Here is a 22,048-nt window from a genome sequence, read left to right on the forward strand (position 1 = left end):
TGAACTGTGGGAAACTTTAGTCATGTCTAAGACCACTTTAATGGCTTAGAATATGTCAAAATTAAAGGCATTGTGAAGTTTGATTCTGGTCTGTCTGGGAATGGGACCTCTGCATTTGTGATTGTTCTGTGCTGACAGCCATTAGCGGGACGTGAAGTCATTTGGTAGGTTTTGATGAAAGGCTTGTTTTTTATGTGATGGTGTGTTTTCTGAAGTGACAAGCTGCCATCGTTAGCCCAGTTCCCCATAAATGTCACAGCCCAACTAGCCTTCAATCACACGCATGACCAGACTCAGTGACGTCATTGGTCAACATTGGGCTCTTAGTCTCCAATCACTTGCACACATATCTTTCTGCTGTTTGAAAGTTCACATGTAAGATCGTGCAAAAATATGACTCAAAATTTTGCACTGTACCAACATGTATCAGCACACCTCAGAGTAATGCTACCTGCGGAGGAATCTAAAGGTGGTACTTCAACTCTTCATACAGCTTCCTTTAGAAACAAGGGATGTTAATTTTCTTTGTTCTTTAGCTTTTCAGCCAAGCATTTCTTGGCCTGCACATGTAAGCTAACACATGTTTGGAAATAGCAAAGGAAAGACATGTGAAAGTGACCAAGTCTCCTGCCAAAAAGCCTCATGCAGGTGTACATCTTGTTAAATTAGTTTGTCTCAGTTCAGTGCTGAAAACATGAAAACTAAAAGAGAAGCTCACTTTAATACACAACTTTTGTGGTGGTATTCCTCTTTTCTCCTTAAAAGTCAATACCGACATCATATCTTTTTCCATGAAATCATTAATAAGGGGTCAGTTTTTGATTTAGAAACTTTTAATCGAGTTAAACAGTATACAGGTTTGTAGCATGCATGTTATATATGCACTTAAATAGACATAAATACACATTTGATTTCCCTCTGAGACCCACCACACAAGCTTGTTACACAAAGATGAAACAGTTTGCAAAGTTCATTTTAATGTGTTTTTTATTATTAACACTGTCAAATTCTAAATACGTATTTTTTTAATGAGCTTTTGTCTCTGGAAAAGAACATAAACGTTTAAACTCAAAATTAAACTGTGCTTTTAAAGACTGCAAAGGAAACCAAAATAAGTGTGGTATAGCTAAAAAACATAATTTCTGACATCCTGCAGGAAACATTCTGAAAAAATGTCAGAATCTCAAGCAGAGACATTGTCCAATTATAGGGACATAGCAGTTTTCCCCACTGCCTGAAGAAGACACATTGAAACCACAACCCCGCATGCTGACCGCGTGCGCCCAGTCTTAGCAGACGTTCACCCCAGATGCTAAAACTATAACAGCCGCCACTTCTTCTGTGTTCATCAGATCCACTAGCAATCGCATGTCCTACCGTTTATCAGAACAGTTCACATGATAGGTTATGTCCGGGGAGAAAAGATTTGCTCAGGGTACAACAACTCAAATCTTGTTTATTTCACTGTGATTTACTCTGTTTTGATGCCTAAATTGCGTAGCGCTGGAGCAGGTGGGAGCTAAAGCAATTTGTGGTTCAAACTTTATTTTAATGAGTGGTTTGAGCACTGATATACCGGTTATGTCAGCTTGTTCCGTTTTATCTGTGTTTTCCCTTACGCTCTTCTCACTAACCTGCATAAAATAGGTCAGCATAGTTCCTATGAACATATTTAACTTTGTTACCCTAGCTAAGGCTACAGCTGGAATCTCTGCTAAGGCTAACACAGTAGGCACCATTAGTTCTGCTGTGTTTACTAACAGCTCATTCTGTTTGTGAGTCAATCAGCTGTAGGCAGCGCTCATGCACACATTAATATAACTGGTACATAGAGGGACATGTGGGACTTAAAGGGGTTGCTAAGTAATGCCACAGTTCATACTTTTTGTTGTTTGTTGTTAAATATACATTGGACAATCTTCTTGGCTTCAAGTTCCGGGGGGATCACTTTATCTATTGGTTATCCCACATGGCAATCATTGTGATCTGATCACATAAGGCCAATGTGCGTCCTTGTTTCTTGTTAGTTTCAGCCTGCCCACTTCTACTGTTTATGTATCCAGTTAGCTTCGGTGTTAGCAAATGTAGCACCACTGTATACTTTGAAAATGGCTGAGAGTCGCAAGAAACACAGTCCTATAAGTTTAATTTTCATTCTTTTCTTTCCTTTTTGCCATAGTTTATTGGTTTTCCATATTCTTTTTAAATTTACTTAGTAGTATAGTTGAATGTTACTAGTCTAGTTAAAGAGTTTGTTGACTGAAGCATTTTAACTAGAAGGTGCAGTATTGTGTTTATAAGGTATTTGGAGAGAAGGTTTTGTTTATTCTATATATTTATGTAGGGGTTTATGTTTGAGAACACCGGTGCATTAATTACCCAATTAATCTGCTGTTCTATGAATAGGAGCTGTTTGGCTATAAATTCTTGATAATGAGGCTGTGCTCCAAAATAGTAATTTTGATCAAATATACTAACTTTGGTAATAATTACCTTTGGCAGTCAATAATAGTTCATTCACAGTCAAATCAAACCTATGTATAAAATATATATACAGTGAAAGATTAGGACAACTTGTTTCAAACAGTGTTTTCAAATTAGAATTATAATAGAACATTTTTGCACTGAATGCAGCAAACTCCAGTATAATGGTAAACAGATTAAAATAAATGTTGCATACAAAAATACACTTCACACCACAGACAAACTGCAAATGAGGGACTGAAATGCTCTGTGAAGATAACTACGTTTGTTCTTGTCAATAACTGTACAAAGTTGTGTCAACGCACTGCCAGGTGAGTGCTGAGTTATTCAAGTTCAGTTTTGAAATAGAAATGTTGTTTAAAAAAAATCATTACTTTAACAAACTGAGCAGATATTAGTCTATTTGATGGCAGTAAATTACAATTCAGAAAAACATAAGCTCAAACTAATACAATACATTTACAAAAAAAAAAAGAAAAGAAAATCTGTTTAGTTTGGAAACACATATAGATCGATATTTAGTCTTATAACTAGTGGATAAACTTTTTTGTGCTCCACCAACCAGAATAAAAAGTATTCATATATTCAAGGGGATATTTTATAGAACATCCAGGACATTAAAATATGAAAATTGTCAACGTTTTAAATACAGTTGCATTAAATGCTTATCGTACCTGTTTAAAGAAAACATTTTAACTCCTTCTTCTGTTCTCCATTAACTCTTTTCTGTGTTAACTCAAGAGAGTCCCACAGTTAATCAAAATAGCATTTTTTTTTATCTCCTAAAATGAATGCAAGTAGTGCAGGGTTCGCTTTATATTTACATAAATATGAAGTTTGTTATTTTCATACCATGGAGCTCTCAGTACAGTTTCCGAATCATTATTTTATTAAAAAAAAAAACAAGTTTACTTATAATTTTTGTTGCCTTCATTTGTGTGTAATAATAAAAAAATTAACAATGTCCCACAATGAAGGACATTTTTCTAGAGGGCAGACACCAAATGAGTTTTATTGCTGAATTTGAAGAAGTGTGTAACATTTCCTTTCTAAATCTGTTTTTTTATTTTATCAAACTAAATACTAATCATTTTAATTCTCAATCCATCTATTAATTTAGTATTTCTTCTGTGTCTGCTATTCCACGTTAAATCTGTTTATTTTACCATTGTGGATCTGATGTAATTTCAGTAAAGGCAAGCACAAAAGTCATATAAAAATAGATTTACACAACAGAAATTAGTTAATAGATAAAAAAAATGAACACAGTATTTACAAAATGGAAAGGACCAAAACACACCTGACCATTACATTTAATGACAGTCGCTGTTTCTTGTATTATCTCTGAAGAGCTTATCAGAAAGGTAGAAAGGTTGGGTCATTTGTTTTCTACTTAAGAAACCAGTCGTTTTAAAGAAAAGGCCCTTAAAGAAATAGGTCTCATGAAATACAATATTAAACATTTCTTGCCTAAAATAGTTAACATGCAAAAATAATGAAAATAGATGCTTTCATGTGAGATGGTCTATGATCCTTAGGCCAAAAACCATAACGGTATATAAATAGGACTGGCCCTAATGAGTAATGAAACAAATCAACATAACACAGTGTTCCACTGGGAAGCTTTTTGTTCTTTTAAGCAAGTAACATCCATATAAAGACTGGGACTTAGTGACTCTTAGACTCCATAAGAGTCACTAAGGATAAAAAGCAAACATGAAACAAGGTGTGCTCTGAGCAAAGTAATCCCACAGACGAGCACGTTTAATAAGCCTGAGGTTTTTTTCTGTGAAGAATACTGCGATAGAATCTATCACAGTAAATTGAAAACAGAATGGTGTGAGTAAAGAAATTCTTGGTTAATCTCACTTTAAAAAGCATCCAACAAATATAATCAACATACAGTCTTTTTTTTTAAACAGCTCAACATACAAGTCTCTTGTTACCTTGTGCTGTTAATGTCTAAGTCTTTATTGACGGCCAAGTCTATGTCCTTCACGTACTCCAGCAAACTTTAATAAAATGACTCACTGCCAAATAATATTTTTTGCATCATTTTATGGCAAAAAACAAACTAATCCACCAAAATTTCATACACTGATTGATTAAGTCAGTCTTTTATTTGGCTCCCAAATTCATCCTAACCCAAACCTAAAATGAAGGATCTTTCTTTTCTCTTATTTAACTCCCTTCAGGTTCTCCTTGGTTATTCCTCCTGTCCTCTCAGATCTCGTGGTGTCCGGTTGCGTTCTCCAGAGCCTTTGCTACGTGCCTTCCTGGCACTCTCCTGAGCTTGGCGGTATTTCTCCAGCATGCTCTTGTGTTTCCTGCGGAGCTTGTCGTTGCACCACATCCTCTCGCAGTACTCCTCAACGTGAGGCAGATTGGACGGCCCAATGAGCTGCATGATGTCCTTGAACCACGTGCGCGACTGCCCGATTTGGCCCCTGCTGTATGTGCTGCAAGGCATCCAGGGCCTGTGGTTCCCTGGGGAGCGGTCTTTGAACGTGTCAGACGTTCCTGCGCTGTCACGTGCTATGAGCTCATCAACGGTGTCGCCCTGGAGGACTTGAAGGGCGATGCGGGCCAGGGTTTGTGTGAAGCTGTGCTCTCGAGAGCGACAGATGTACACACCTTCGTCCTGACGGAAGAGATGACGAAACAGCAGACCCTGATCTGTTGACATCACGCGATCATCCAGCTTCACCTGAGACAGAGAAAAATATTTCAGCTGGCATGTATCAAATGTGAACAAATAACTATCTGAACAGTTTAGAGAGAAAACTAAGGGAAAATTAATTTGAACTTAAATTTTTTTGAGTCTTGTCCCAGTTTTTAAATTCAATTTAGACTAAAGGCTGCAACATAATTCGCACAAAGTGAGAAATTTGTTCTCGCTCCCCCAGCAAATTACATCATTTTCTTCTCGTAGCCCTGCTCTGGGAGTTTTTGTTACTTGTTCTACACACAACATCTGGGCAGAACCTTTTTCTTGCTGGATGTCTGACTACTGTAATTGGTCAGGATTTGGATGGGTGTATAAGTTGGAAATGTGGAAATGTCTCACACATTTGTCAAACTAAACACTGTACTCGCCCTGTTCAACTTTTGGTTTTAGGAGCTGAACACTCCACTTCCACCCACTTGATGCATTACCCCATGACATATCCAAGCAGGGTTAAATAGGACAAATTTAAAGGAGCATGAATGCTTTTAATTGGCACTGGACACAAGATAGGAGTTTAAAAGCTTTCTTGTTCCTAATTCAAATATTAAATGATAGAGTTTAAGTTAACTTTTTTTGCATATTGTTTTCCCCCCAAAGTCTGGGTTTTTAAAATGTTGTTTCTATTAAGTCTTTGAAAGGGTTTCCTAGATGGGCACACTTTATAATGCACAGCTGTAAGCCCGGTGGAACGTTTGAACTTTTTGCATGGATTGCTGTATATTTAAATAACAAAGTAATATGGTCTCTGTTGAAAAATATGAAATCCACAGTCTTCCACAGTGCTTATGCAGTTGTTTAATTTATAAAAACAAATTACAGGAGCTTGCATTATTTAAAAAGTGTCGATTTAAAGCTAGATTGGCGATTTTTCCCCAAGTCCCTTTTTGAATAACTCTTCAGGGGCTTTGTGTGACAAAAATATCCCAAATCCACTCTGGTCTTATTTTGTTCTACTGAGGCCTTCCTCTTCTTCTCATAAACAGCTAACTGCTAACCTAATCGCTAACCTGGCCGGATACCTGAACACTAGAAGTGCGCATGGGCAGTCAGCAAGCAGAAACTAACAAGGAACGTACACGCTCATTGGCGTTACGTGAGCGCGTCAGAGTGATTGGCATGTGGGACAACCAATAGATAAGTTGATACCTCCAGAACTTAAGGGACAGAGGAGAGTGAGAGCAGGAGCAAAACTCTGACAAATTTGTCAAGAGTTTTTACAGGCCTGCAGCTCCCACAGAGATAAAGTTTTTGACCTCCTTTTTCTGAATACATAATGTATTTCAATCTGAAAAACTCACAGAGAAAGAAATGGCAATTAGAAGGATTTTATTGATACAATATTTTAAGTCTTTGGCGCTCAGACCTCGGCAGGAACATTAATGCTGAATTATACTTTAATATGCATTAGTAGATGTATGAGAACAGGGATGTTCCCCCCAGGTCTGAAACTGGTGATGGAGTGGAGATAGAAGAACTTTGTTCAGTCCATATGGTGATCTGTTTAAGATAGATGTCCAACTTTATAAACACAGGTTGCATGAACTGTCCATGATGAGCAAGCTTGAAGCGACTGTGGAGAGGAAAAACTCCCCTTTGGGAAGAAACCTCTGGCAGAACCGGGCCCAACATGGTGGTCTTCTGCCGGACCAATAACAGGCGATAGGGAGTGCTGAAGACTGAAGGGAGAAAACACTCTGATGGGTTGAGGATGGAGGAACGTCTTGGAAGCTAGATGAACTCAGCTACGATGGTGGAGAAGGGGTTGGGGGTGGGTTGAATCGGACATCTGATTCGAAATCCAACATGCAATCCGTTTGCGCTTGCTGGTTAGCAGGCTGAGACGTGGATTTGAAGTTGCTTTTAAGATGAGCGTGGGATGCTGATTGGCTTCATGGAGGTGCGGTTTGTAGCTGATTGGCTCACATCAGAGGCGTATCGGACTCTGATTGAATGGAGGCAGGCGATGAGTTTCTTCAATTGAACTTGCGCCTTCAGCTTCATTAATTACTTTCTGGATGGATGGATGATTTTACCCAGTATAATAAAAAGTGTTTCTGAACAAGATTACCAACTATAGTTTTAGGGTAAAGTACAAAAAACTGTGTTTTACTATGCAGGCAAAGTCTAACACTACGGAAAAATGTGAGCTGAGAAGATGTTATGTGTTCTTATAAGTTGACAGCAAGGAGAGCAGCGTTTGCTGGTACAGCTTTCTTCGCATAGCTTGTAACAACAATATCTTATGATGAAATCCAGAGTTTTTATCTTGCTTTTCTCTTATTGTCTCTTTATTTCTTTCAGACAACAACTTGAACTCTCCCTTCTGCCCCCATATACTTCATGCCTCCTGCCTCCCACGTTTTCACATCCTACCCTTCTATTTCTCTAGCAGACCCTGTTGCCAACCCAAACACGTTGTCTTGTCCGCTAGTGGCAGCTAAATGTTTATTTGCAAGGAAATTGAGAGGGGTGGTAATGCCTTAATACCAGAACGGCTGACTGAGACATTCGAGAGCTGAGAGGAACAGAGCCTCAAACAGATGAAAAATGTCTGTGGGTGTGCATGCACGCAGCAACATCATTTTCTAAATACAGCTTTAGAAGACTTTACAGCTTTGTGTTTAAGTCACGGTGGCCAGTAGCCATTTAGGTGACACTTGATCTGTCGGCAGCATGAGGTTGCGTTGGCTACAGAGGTTTGAAGGGAATTCGCTGTTTATTCAAGAGACAAGGCAATTGAGCATTTAGCTTTGAAATATAACTGCTTAATTTGAACCATATGTCAAATGGCTGTCAAACGTGTCAGCCACATGCTGCCAGATTCACAGATCTCACATTTACAGGCAGTTAGTCAAACCACACAAAGGTTTCCTCCCGCCTTTCAAAGCTTTTCTTTTTTCACCACCATCACACATGCATTTCATTATAAGACTTCTGATGTGTGATTTTGATCTGATTATTTATACACATCATCTCACCTCTTCCTTGCGGTCGTCGCGTTGGACAAGCCAGGTGATCGAAGCTTGCGGTGAGCGAGGGACACACTCAAGGAAGGTGCTGTTTTTCTCTGTCCCATATACGATTTTGTCCTCGGTTACATCCAGGTCTTCTTGATAAAGGAAAAATAGAGAGTCAGAGAAGACATAGACTTTTTGCCAGATGAATCACAATAAATATTCAGCAAACCATTTATGGCTGACAACAAAACTACAAAGAATTAAATTCTTCTTAAAGCTGGTTAAGCTCATGTCTTACCCGTATTGCCACATGCTGGTGTATTAAAAAACAAACATATCATTTCAGTCTAAAAATTGGCAAATAGTGGGACATCAAGCCCTGTCATGTGTTTTGCAGCATGTTTGTCCCTGTTGAAGTGCTCCTGTTTAGAATAATGCATGTTTCTTAGGATCAAGGGGGATGAAATTCCTCTATAAGGGCCGCTAAGCGCTCAGATGATTACTTTAATTAATCAGAATGTAGAGGAAGCTGTCGGTTTCACACTTTCAAGCAACTGGTTTGTTGCAGTGGGGCAAATGTGCATTATATATGGTGCGTCAGATGTTTTGGTCTTGCTCTGACAACCAACAACTCAAAAGTATTTTTATACCGCCATACCCTACTTCCAAAACAATTAGCTTGAATGACTGAAATGGGAAACATGACAAATTAATGAAATAGCATGTAATACAGAGCATTTAGAAGATAATATAAGATAAAATATAACTACTCATAATTCATTGAAATTAATTTAAACAAACTAACTAAAACAAAGAATAAACTAGTGCACACTGACTTAAGAACATGTGTATGAAATTATTTGATTAAAGCTTAATATTTAAATACAAAAGGGGAAAAATGGTAACATGTGAGTATGACAGGACAGAACGAATTGGTAAAAGGGTTGAATTCCCTCCAAGCTTCTCTAAAAGCTCTTCTTTCAAAGTCTCACTTCAACAAAAGTCTTGTAGAAAGACAGCTTGTACCACTAAGGTTCACTGGCAGGCTTAGAAAGAGGCATCTTTCATCGGTTCACCACCATTCACTCAGGTGAGCAAACAAATACAGACATGTCTCTTTCTTTGCTAATTCCTAATGTGCTTGTATGAATTCCCACCTGTTTTTCATCTCACCGCAACACGTCTCGTCTATTTTTCATTTTTGTTCACTTGCCCTTCTCAGATTCACAGCTTATATTTTGGTTTTAGTAGTGCTTTAGGTCTAGCAATGATACAAATTCTAAAAAAGAAAAGGAAACATGCCATATTCCAAACAGACTTACATCAAGTGAAGCCATGTTTCACTTGGTTCAGTTACAAATCTGTTTACTAGATATAGTTTTCGCTACAGAGAATATGATCAGCAGGGTGCATCACAGGTAGGGGGCTGTTTGAGATAGTAATACATTGCATTGTATACACGCCCCTGGGAATTTTGTTACATTACACCCTGTAATTGCAATCTTTTTTAGTCACATTTGATGGGATGGACTCTCAATCCATTTTAATTACAGGTTGTGAGGCAGCAAACATGGAAAATGTTAAGGAGGGTGAATACTTTATGCTATGTAGGTATATGCTGTGTGTTTTGAGGGGTATGGGTGTAATGAATGATTTGGTACATGCAAACACAATCACAGTGACATACAGTACAAGAGTGTGACATAATAGGAATTTGCTCTGCAGTAGGGTTTAATTTATTTTCCAGAGTATAGGAGGAGTGCCACATCCTAGCTGCAACCTTTCATATCAGATCCAGATTATTCAGAGATGTGTCATGGAATGAGGTTGATAGGTGGAAAATCACTGCACACTTTTGAGTGATCTTCCATCTGACTGCACATTTCCAAAGACATTTATCCAAAGAAATGTGGGTTGAATAAAACACTCTCTGGTCTTCTTTTTACAAACATGTAAACTGTTTAGATCAGGGGAAAAAGTAAAGAAAAAAAAACACATACAAGTATGTTTAGAACCACATAAGCAACACGTGCATTGATTTCAAAATTAGGCTTGGGTAACATTTACTCATCAATGTACAAAACATGTTGCATAAATATTTAAATGCCAACATTAAAAGTCTACCTAAACTTTACTTCCATTTTCAATCAAAGCTGATCCACTTTAAATACAATCAACCAGAAGTCACACATTTTGGCCAATTATACAGTTAGGCCAAACTTATTAATAATTAAAGGGGGCAAATCATGCAAAATCCACTTTTTTAGCCATATAATATGTTTTGTTGTGTGCTTGGAGTCTCTTGGAATGCAGAAAACCATTTGTTTATTTTTACCTTTTATCTAAAAAAACGTACATGTCAAACATTGTTTATAACCTGATTAATCAGTGGAAATATACTTTTTTGCATTATAGCAATCAAACCGTTCTTAAGTTTGCTGACCAGCTTTTTCACTGACAATCACCCAAATCTTTGGCTTTATCAATGGATTCCCTAGCAGATTCAAGTTGGGAGCCTCGCTGGGCCTCTCTAAAATTTTTATATTACTTAGAGACAAGAGACACATGGTGGCAAAAGTAAAAGATTATTTATAAACCTAAACTTGAATGATTCTGGGGTGAATTGTATCCATTTCCAATAACAAAGGAACATTTTCATTCACTGAATCATTTTCCCATTGCTTAGGTAAACTGTAGGCCTGGAAACTGCTAACAATTTTTTACCAAAATATATCAAGCCCTGTCTGTCTCCATCGTATAATTTAAACAAACACCAAGCTGCAGTAACCTTCTTGCACTGCTTATGAGGTTTTAATGATTGTAAAATATACTCTAGCATGTCACTGAAAGAAGAGCTACACACAAAAAAACATGAAATGCATAAATAAGAGGAACATACCCTTACCGCTAACATTCTGATCCACACACTGTAGCACAGCGTTTCCATGTTTGACATCCTGTCTGCGGAAGCGGCGTTTGCTGTTTGGAACGAATCGTGCACAGGACGATCCATCCCATGCACAGTAAGGATCTCTGGCAAGGCAGCACTCAGCGCAGGCTCTCCCATAAGTCTCACAGCGATGCAGCTTTACCTGCACCATCCCTTTTGGAGAGCCTACATACAAGGCTTGCTGTGTGGAGGAGAGAGAAAAGAATGACGGTCATATCAGAACAGTTTCTGGAAGTTGACAGGTAAACAATTGAGCTGGTAATGATAAGTTTATCAGCTCACCCTTTTCACAGATATTTCCATTGACGTGATTGGCGTTGGTACCTGAAATAATGATATGTCTTGGTTAAAGCAATTTGGAGGAAAAAAAGGAATGTGATAAGAATTTAAAACATCTCTAAGGCAACTTGCTCCATGACCTGTTTGTATCCATGTTTCACACCCGCATATCTCCTTCCCGAATCTACTTTTATTTTGCCCCTGTATTTTAACCTTTTCATGCCAACATCATCAACATTTTGTTTCAGTTTAATTCTCTTGGTAGTTTAGTCATAATCATAAACATTAACAAATCTCTTCATGTTTTATATTACCCTTGATTTCCAGTTATTCTTGGATTTTGAACTCAGTTGACCCTTATGGAGTTGGGTCTTGATCAGGGGTTGATTAAACCAAAATGACTCAAGAAAGGAAATAACTTTGGTGGATATTTACTGGAGTTTACAGTTTTCTTATAGCAGGCTATTAGTAGATTGTAGAAATTGGTTGTCAAAGTGAAATGACCTAAAGGCGTGCATGAAAAAATCCATGCTGAGTACAAAAACCTCCATGGTAAATGTTTTCTTTTTAAGACAGAAGAACACATTTCATATGACAAGGGAGGAAATGTTCTGCACATGTATAGAAAATATAGCCTTTAAATGTTTTGGATGCTTACAGATCTTCTTATATCTTCTTATTGTTTCATAATCTTTTGATTATGAAACAAAGCAAGAAGTAAATTATCTAAATGAACAATCATTTCCATAACTTAGGAGGTAAAACTTACTTTAAAGACTTGTAGTTCTTCCAGTGTGACCTCCTCTGTCTCCAGACTGTTTCCACTATGCAGGGAAAGGACTTTCAAAACTGTGCCAACATCTTGAAGAAAAACAGACAAATGCATTAGGACTCTGTTTAAACTGCTGGCAAAAGTGGCCTAAATCAGACATTTTTTGCCCCATGTATGACCAATATCAGATGATTTCTCATGACAGTAAACAGCACAAATCAGATCTCTTCCAGTCAGACTCAGGTCACACTCATATCTGGTCTGGAACCAGACACGTCTAACGTTTTTTTGAAGCAAGCTCAGTCCGAACCGTCATATCGCATTTCATCCGACATCTACTTGAATGAAGTGTGACGGACACCATCATTTTGTGGCAGAAGAGGAAGGAAGCAGTAAAATCAAATGTAAACAATAAACCAAACAAGCATGGCAGACACTCCTATTGGAGCTACTCATAAGTTCATCGACTCCACACAGAAACTTTTGAAGTGACTGACACACGTTGACAGTTGTGTCCATATTGACTTCAGTAAACACAGCAAACTGTGTGTGACGTCACTTCTCTTTCATCATAGGGGTCAACTCAGAGCACTTGACTGTTCACACTGCAGTATGATTGTAACACATTTAAATTGTTATGTGAAGAATCATGCAAATACATCAGCTCTCAGCAATAAAAAATAAAAAAATCTAAATTGAGCAAAAGAAAAAGCAGTGAGAACAGTTTGAAACAAATTCAAATGTAAGCTTTTTATCACCTAATGCTGTCTGACCGAGTGTGCTACATGGAAAGCATGCAAAATGAAATCTTTTAAACTAGAACTAGAGTATGTTTTTTACAGATTTGAAAAAACAACTCAGCTGAATCATCAATATCTGATTCCTGCAAAGCAACGTACCAGTAAATGTAACAGTATGCAAGTTCTGTAATTTGAAAAGGCATTAGATCACACCTCCCCACCTGTGCCAATGAACATGACATCATATTGCCCATCCTCTGCTTCAACTCTGTCAACCACAATTTGTTTGAGCTTGTAAGGAATGTTGGCCTTCACGAGCACAGGCTGGCGAAGTGCTGGGAGCACCGGTCGCCACATCAGCGGGTGGCTGCGGGCAAACTGCAGCACTGAGTCTGGAAAGTCCTTTGTGCTGCCAAACTCTCTGCCGGGCTGGTTGGTGATTTTACTTGGGCACTGGCAAGACAGGAGGAAGGATGAGAAACACACGTGATGAACAAAAGGAAGAGAAATTTGTTTGTGCAGTTCAGCTTTGATTGCCTGACTTAAAGCATGCTGCAAAGCAGAAAAATCGACATGTCAAAACAAACCTAACAGATGGAAGAGATTAACACTTTGTACTCTGATCCCAAACTCCCACCATTTTAAACCCCAGTGTAGGTGTGTTTTCCAAACAAACTGCAGCCTAATTATGCTCTTAAATTCTGCTCAAAGAACCCTCATTAGATGTTTTATTTCACCTAAAAACTGGATAAAAGTTCATGACCACTGTTATGGCATCAAGAGCTTTGTAGAAGCTCCAACTTATGCCACTGGATGAATAAGAAAGTTTAAGAACAACTATTTGGCAGTGATACTGTTTAACTAAAACAATCAAGAAGGCGAAAACGATTTACGCAATCTGTTAAAGCTTTGAGTTTGCTCATATTTCAGATCTGCATTTCTTATGGGAGCACCCAACTCCTTTGTCATGCACAGCTACATGCATCAGTCTTCAAGACAACTTGCATGTATTTAGAAGAAAGGATAAGAATAATGTGATGCTGGTGGACACATGGCTCTATTCTTTCTGCAGGTGGCAAAAACGAAACACCAAGAGTAATGCTTATTTTTTCTTCCTAAAGTTTCCAAAGTTTCACTCTTCAGAGGAGTGCTACCTTTCCAGAAAGGTGATGCTATTGAAAGAATTTTTACTTTTTATGAAAACAATGCACTAATGAGACTGGGGTCAGGGTCACATTTGAGTTAATCTTCCTCACTTCTTTTCTTGGAGCTTGTCTTTCGAAACAACGGCTTTTGCACAATATTTGTTATTTCAGCCAGATTGTGGATTAAATCAAATGAGCATAACTGTAACTGCGGTAACTGGGTTTATCAATTTCAAAGTAAAATGTAAAAATGCTCCTAACATGAGAGGACATCAAGAGGGTGGCGGCTTGTGCCTTTAACATGTGTCGCGGCACTAACCCTATGCTTTAACACGCACCAGGCTGACGGGCACAAAGACGGGACCAATTACTGCAGCCCGGCCTCTTAAACGCTTCAGTTTTGAAAAGTATCACCTGTGAGGTTCCTCTTGGAGCACTAGCCGTGCAGGTGGTGTTGGTTATCTCACAGAAAATGATATCTACACATTTGTTGGTGCATGACGGACTCCAGTCAAGATAACAAACTCATTGCACCCATCATTTTTTAGATTTCTATTTTAAAGCCTAAATTTTACTCCAGCACAAGTCCACATACACATAAGGCAGTGAGAAAATAGGAGAGAGGCTGATATTTAAGAATCAAGAACCTTTAGTGTTATCATGTGTTAACATAATTACATTTTTGATGAGACAGACACCGGCTCAGAATGCACACAGATTACACATAACATGCAAACTCAAAAAGACATAATCTTAATCTGGGGTTTTGACCCCAGTTAAGAAAGTGTGGTCAGGCGGTTCATGCTGAAAATTCACTGTAGTCAGAAATAATGCTTTCTCAATCCTAATCATTAAAAGTTACAGCATAATAGAATATAGTTGTTTTAAAAAGTCCTTAAATGTGATTTATGTGTCAAAAATCAATTCCCTATCCAAAGAGAATTACCAGTGTGCTCTATGTAGATCTGGGTCAAATGAAGGACTTCGAGGGAAGCAGATGTCTGTTTATATTTTATGAAATGTCTGACATACATTTAATAATGTGCAGTCCCCCATGAAGCTAATGTAAATATCTCAGGAGAAAAAAGGCACCTAACTGCACTGGAACTGACATGTTTAGAAATGTAAAATCTAGTTTCTATTTTTACACAGTTTTAAGTTTTAATCAGTTAAAATACGATTTCAGGTAGACAGACTAAATAGTTCTCCAGATTTTTAAGACCAAATATTTTAGCTCAGGCCAAAAATTCAGGTGGGAAGTTGAATTTTGGACAAGAAACAAACAACCAATCTCTTCCTGCCGTCTGAACCTCCTCATCATTCTACTCTGATTAACTGCTTTTTTTCTTTTTTCTTCTTCCTTCACTCTTTTCCTCTCAGTTTGAAGCCAAGACATTCCTGTTAATCACAGAGTCGGTGGAGGGAAACCACAGAGGTGTCCATTCTGTTCTCACATTATTCATCTTCTTCCTCCATGCTCACTCATTCACTTTGGTATTGAAGAAGAATAGCACATGCAGTATAATTTTGCATATGCATGCCCCACATACATGCGTGTGTTTGTGTGTTTAACGAGGCAGAGTTACAGCGGAGTGGTTGAGAGATCCACTCAGAGCCAGGACTGCCGTGTACAGTCACAACAGCTGTACTTCCACTTACAGTAGTTTACTTTACAGATACGGAAACTTTCCTCACCTCATCTATAATGTTTTTATACTCCTTTCCATCCCATAATATTTTTCTTCCTTAGTCTTGTACATACTGTGAACCCAATAAACTATTGCTAGACTTTTAGGCCACTTACGCACAACTGCCCCCAGATAAGCGTTTTCGTTTCACCAGACTATAAATTCATCAATAAGTTGATTTTGTAAACATCTTATTATACAACACAATGGTAGAGAATGCTTCCAATTCAGCTATGTTAGAATGCCATGCTAAAGGTGGATAGCCACGTTCTTTGACTTTTTTTGTCAGTAGCTCACTCGGGTTGCATATAAAGTTTTTATGAAAGAGTATCACGTCCTGCTGGCATATTAGTTGTTATTTTGGTGTTTTATGCTTTGTTTTGATAAATTTGTTAGTAAGTAAAGCCTTTTGTGTTTAGTTACGATATTAACAAAAGTATGTACTGTCCATGTGCAGCAGGGGTTCGAAACAAGGAAGCGGCTAATGGCTATTAGCATCTCCAATGAAACATTGAAGGTGTAAGATCCAGTGAAAAAGCGCAAAACAAATATAGTTCCAAGAGGAAAAAGACTGGAATGTCGCTGGGAATACAGTGAATGTTGGTGTTCACGGAAGCGGACGATAAACCTGCAGATGGCTCAGATGTAACCGCAGAGTTGATTGAGGTGAGTAAATGTTCTGATATGAGACTGAAAAACCTTTGTTGCATAAAACCTAATGTTTCCGATGCATTTTTCGTGCTTATCTAAATTTCGAACTTGAAACTCAAAATTAGATCAACAAGCTTTTAATTTGGACTTTGGGGCATTGTGGTATTTTCAGTCTGTCGGGCCACTATTTTAAAATGAGCTCCAACTTTCCTCTTGGTTATCAAACATAACCAGACAAAATCAAACATAATCATAGTGTTTATATTGATTGCAGTGGCCAGTTTCTAACTGATGGAAATCCCCATCTCTGTATATACAGATTTACAAACATTAACTTCTGGATGTTTAGAGATCGGCAATGTAAATGTAAAACTATATGTCCTGTGCATATAAAGCAAAATGTTGCATAATAATGCTGCAAAATGCTGCTCTGTAGTTTAAACATGTCAACCGATGTGTCAAATTTTGATAGGGCTTTAATACTTACAAATATGAGTAAACCTTATATTACAGAATGTATAACTGGTAATCCATCACTTACAACTCCTGGTCTTGGATAAGGCATCCTGCCTTCGTAAGCACCCCACTGGTAGTTAGGACCCTCTTTATGAGCAAAGGGTCCATTGAAAGCTTCTCTGATGTCAGCCATACGGTAAACACATACTGCAAAACCCTGGAAGACATTACTTTAGAGAAAAGATGAAAGGAAATGATTACACAGATGAAATATACCATGCTGTGTGATTACACTTCTGAGTACAAACCTACATCAGTTTATAAAGGTAAGATGACAAACCAATTCATATACCGTATTTTTCTAACCATAAGGCGCACCATGAATTACTGTCTCTGTGTGTTTTTGTCCATATATAAGGAGCAGTGGATTATAAGGCACACTAAATATTCTTATCAAGTCTGTAATATCACTCCACCCCTTCACGTACACAGCTCCAGTGGCGGTTCTAGATCAAATTTACCAGGGGGGCCCAAGGTGGGGCCAGTGTTTTTTCATAGGGGAACAGAACAACAGAATGAAACAAAAAAAAGGCAATATTTAATTGTTTACTAATATTAAGTGAGCTACTTGTGGCTCTGCAACTGTAAGTTTCAGACCTCTGATCTAGCAGATGAAAACTGTGATCCCAGCTCAATACAGCTGAAGCTAAACATGAAACACCGTTATTTTTGAATCCTTGTTAGAGTAAAACTGTGTAGGTAAAAAATACAATTGGTCAAAGTTGTGGTTTCTTCGCCAGTGCATATAATCGTAAGAAGTGTATTTATTGTCATGTCTTTAGTACAGGGGCTTGGATCATTTCTATATGGCCACTGGCCCCTGTCTAGAACTGCTCCTGCACAGCTCTCCGTCACTGTTGAGAAGACAGAGTAGCTGGACTACACTGCCCTGTTTCTAACATAAGGCCAAAATATACTTAACTTTTATATTGAATTAACTTACTAGGTTTATTATTGCTAGCGTGTACTCTAAGCGCGGGCTGCCTATAGGCTCCCACATACTGTGTGTATAGTGTGAGCTTGGTGGACTCTGCGCTGACTCTCCGTGGAAGTTTTACCCTTCATAGTCTGCTGTCTACATTTCTTGTGGCAAATTCCTACAATTCCCACACTTTCTGCCAGTGGGACAAAGCGGCAGAATGGATGGTAAAATGTGTGATAAGCTAGCTGAGCACCTAGAGCCGTTTCTTTTCCAGCAGGTTCCCACTGCACACCTGTCAGTGAGAACAGAGAGGGACTGTGATGCCGCGCATCCTTGTGACAGCCTGTTTGGAGCAGCTCAGTGGATCAAGCTCGTTGTCACATATAAAACAGATCAATGCAAAGACTTCTTGCCGCCGACAAATTGAGCTGTGCACATACCTCTACACGCGGACCTACGCAGAGTGAACTACACCCGAGAATGTGGGGGCCTTTACATTAATGCACTTCTAGTTTCTACATTACAGTCAGGCAGTCTTGTAGACAGCTCAAGGGTCCGATCAGGTAGTGACACAGTGTACCGTAATGCTCAGAATATCCCTTGAGAAGGAACGGCTTTGTTGCTTACCAAAGTCGTACTTACACATTTTAACAGATTTTTGAGTGAATTGTACCGCATAAAATTGGTCAGTAAGCATAACGGTAACCATATATAAGGTGTACCGGATTATGAGCCACAACATCAATTTTTGAGAAAATTTACGGCTTTTAAGTGAGCCTTATAGTGAAAAAAAATACGGTATGTTAAAAAAAAACAGTAAGTCTACCTCAATTGTATAAGAAACTAAACCGTTAAAACAGCTGAACATTTAAATAATTGCAGTTATATTTATTTAACCTGTTTACAATCATCAGCAACTTAATCTGGACACAGTAAATTACTCTTAAAATGAAACACAGCATAAATTACCACAGAATCAATGCAAAACATTACTTTGTTTTCATAAATATTTTCTGTGTGACCTTATGTTGCTCAGATGATGATAAAACCCATTTTGCTGCAGATCTGTTTACCTGATAGTGCTGAAAATTGCATAGATATCCGGGTTTCTTTCATCCTTGGTCCGCAGCAGGAAAACATCCTCTGGTTCAAATTAGAAAAATTGTGCGTGTAATGTGAGCTTGATGAAGTTTTACCAGGAAATATTTTGTTTGTTTAAGAAAGCAAAGGCACAACGTCCCAATGAAAGTTTCTAAATGTGTTCACGTTGCAGTAAAAACTGCCATGCTTATGGTTTTTGTGTGCTTATCTCACCAAGCTGGTTGAAGTGCGTGTCGATGCCATGAGGTCCAGGTACAGAACAGACCAGCCTGGCTTTTATGAATGTGCTCCACTTATTGACTAGAACTCTTTGCCCTCCAACATCATTCTGGAGGAAAAAAATGCAGACAAACAACCAAATAAACACAGATGAGTATTTGTTGCCAGACAAACAACATTCATGCTTTTGGCTCTTTACTCACACCAGTTTTTAATTAAATAATGACATATGTGGACTCCAACTTTAGCTATTTTTTCAGGGTTCCTTATATAAGCATTCAAGGTAGGATTTGACCTTCTTGAAAAAAAAAACTATTTTAAAAGAGATACTGATGAACGTCATCCAAACAGTGTGTTAATGAGTTTAATGAGCTTTTAGAGAAAATAAGAGTAACATTCTCTGTTGGCTGAATAGGTGATGTTACCTCAAACTAACTTAGCAATGGTTTTACAGAGAAGTATTTGAGTGGAGGGAAAAAGACAGAAAAAAAACCCATGAAATAAGCGTGTATGTAGAATAGAACTGCAAGAGCACGCCCAAAGGTGTTGTCAAATAACTGTTCGTATTAAACCAGATACTAAATGTGTCCTTATTTTTCTGCAGTTAGGATCACTACAAATTATTTTGACCAAATTCAATAATTCAAGACTAGAAAATATAAAATTTTGGTAATTTTTTTTAATATGATACAAAACTACAAAAATACATGTTAAGTCAGCCAGGAAGGAAGGAAGGAAGGAAGGAAGGAAGGAAGGAAGGAAGGAAGGAAGGAAGGAAGGAAGGAAGGAAGGAAGGAAGGAAGGAAGGAAGGAAGGAAGGAAGGAAGGAAGTGGGCACAATGACAGACACTGTGTTGCACTTGAATAAAACAAAAAGGTTACAAGAGGAAAGTAAAGAGATATAGATATAAAACTGAAGTTTTCAAAGACAGTTAAAACCAGACAACTATGAATGTCTTTTTTTCTAAATATGTTACGACTTTCAGCCCTAAAGCTCTATGCATAAATACAGGCAAACATGACTGTATGTCTACTTTTTTGTGTTGGCTTCTTAAGGGCACATATGGTTTTATAAGACAAATAAATGCGTGACAGAATGTTGCAGAGCTTGGAACGCACTTGGAGTCTCTGGTTGGGAAATTTGACAGCTGCATGTAGTTTGGGAGAAGAAAACATTTAGCTTACTCTGAATATAATGACACCTTCACACCCCTTCAGGGAAATGTGAATACTTTAGAATAAATTTGTCCTTTCAACACAAAGGTTTGCGAGTGTCATAATAAAAAGGCTTAAGCATTAAACACATTATCCCCTGTCCTGTTACTTATGAAGTAAGTTGTGGGATCATGTTCTTAAATCTAATCACTGGCTCCTTGTAGCTCTGTTGAGGTTTTCATTATGAAATCCCCCAGAGAGTTACCTCCTAACAACTGCTGTAAGGGAAAGTAAACTTATAGCAAAGCTCTACTAACGCTAGAAGCTGGAAACCAAATCATTTACTGCCTCAAAAATAAGAAGCGATTATATCTCACCACACACACTCGCCCAACTCTTGCATGGATGGCCTCCTCCCTGTCCCCTCCCTCTGAGGCCTTCTCAGTGAAGAAAAAATACACTTTGTCATCGTCCCTGTCATCGTTATCTGGGATGAGGTGGGCAGCAACGAACCAAGGGTCTGAAAGGAGTAAATGAGAGGTTGAAAAAAAGACACAAGCTAAAGAAGATAACTCATTATAAATCATCTTTTCGGCCTTGTAAAATTGTATATTTATAACTTCTATCACTACTTTATAGCTTAATGGGGTGGCCTTGTTTTCTCTCAGCAAAAATAAAGATACAAATATTATCTTACAATGTTTTTGCCACTGTCAAGCCCAAATTTCCCTACTGTGGGACAATAAAGGTATTTCTTATCTTACTCTTGTGCATACTGGAACTATGTAAAGAAGACTTGGCTATTTTTAGTACTAGTGGAGGAAATATGTCCTTAGGTGATATCGTTTTTATAGGCTTGCTAAGTAAAGTTTGATTTTCACCATGAAGAAGTTTCTGGTCAGTCTCTGTTCTCATGGTGGTGCGACCTCCCATGCTCCTGAAGATCACAGAGTCTCTTCCCAGAAAATCTGCCGTCAGTCCTGTGTATAACTCCCCACCTGTAGGCAGGTAGAGTCAGAGGGGGAGAGAAAAAGACAAAACATTTGAACAGGCAATTTCATTTCTTTGAGTCTGAAAAACCAAAACAGAACTAGTTTGATATTATGAACCAAATTACTGATGACAGCAACACTGCGGCCAGTGCAGTCAACCAGGTTAGAGGAAGTTAAACAATGAGAGAGCTTTGAGCACTGAAACCTAAGCTTGCCTGATGCAGAATATAGTTTATTAGGATCAAAACCACTTTCACCATCATGAAACAAGATAATTTGTACAGGTGGAAATTTAACGGTAAGTAAACTTGGATGATCTGTTAAGAAGTAAATGCAGGTAAGGAGGACATATTTCTAGTCATCCATCAAAAGTTTTCTAAGTTGAAAACACGTTTTGCCCCAGGATTATGAAACAATTAGAGTTATGGCTTAAGCAAAAAAAAAAAACTAAACCTGAGAGAAGAAGACATGACATAGAGATTTCTATTATGGAATAACATGGGAGAGTCGTCAGGCAATCACAGCTGTTTGTGAACATAGCCTTTATGGGGTGATGAAATACTATGTTTTATAATAAATCAAGGTTTTGCTACACAATCAGCTACATGACTGCATTGTAATTAAAGCCTCATGGGTAAAACACAGATGCATAACGTGGAGAAAACCTAGACTTGCATTTATCACTGAATGGCTCGCTAATATAAAGTAGGCTATTCATGTGACAGCTGCTGAAAGGACCTTACGGTGGC

General features: G+C 38.2%; 1 protein-coding gene across 4 annotated transcripts in view; it reads right to left on the reverse strand.

The window, feature by feature from the left end:
* Positions 1–815: 815 nt before the first annotated feature.
* sema3bl (sema domain, immunoglobulin domain (Ig), short basic domain, secreted, (semaphorin) 3bl) overlaps positions 816–22,048 on the reverse strand; it is an 86,569-nt gene continuing 65,336 nt past the window's right edge. Inside the window, exons 6-16 of one of the 4 annotated variants that reach the window (XM_036135420.1) lie at positions 21,189–21,305; positions 20,685–20,827; positions 19,147–19,261; positions 18,906–18,975; positions 16,936–17,080; positions 13,132–13,363; positions 12,168–12,259; positions 11,402–11,443; positions 11,075–11,300; positions 8,191–8,318; positions 816–5,191 (exon numbers count right to left, since the gene is read on the reverse strand). In XM_036135420.1, coding sequence (XP_035991313.1) covers positions 4,691–5,191; positions 8,191–8,318; positions 11,075–11,300; positions 11,402–11,443; positions 12,168–12,259; positions 13,132–13,363; positions 16,936–17,080; positions 18,906–18,975; positions 19,147–19,261; positions 20,685–20,827; positions 21,189–21,305 — 1,811 coding nt within the window. In that variant the 3' untranslated portion in view covers positions 816–4,690. Of the gene's footprint in view, positions 5,192–8,190; positions 8,322–11,068; positions 11,301–11,401; positions 11,444–12,167; positions 12,260–13,131; positions 13,364–16,935; positions 17,081–18,905; positions 18,976–19,146; positions 19,262–20,684; positions 20,828–21,188; positions 21,306–22,048 lie in introns of all 4 variants that reach the window. The other 3 variants (XM_036135414.1, XM_036135405.1, XM_036135402.1) reach the window with 3 other exon arrangements.

Source organism: Fundulus heteroclitus, chromosome 1, assembly GCF_011125445.2.
Source record: "Fundulus heteroclitus isolate FHET01 chromosome 1, MU-UCD_Fhet_4.1, whole genome shotgun sequence".
NCBI lineage: Eukaryota > Metazoa > Chordata > Actinopteri > Cyprinodontiformes > Fundulidae > Fundulus > Fundulus heteroclitus.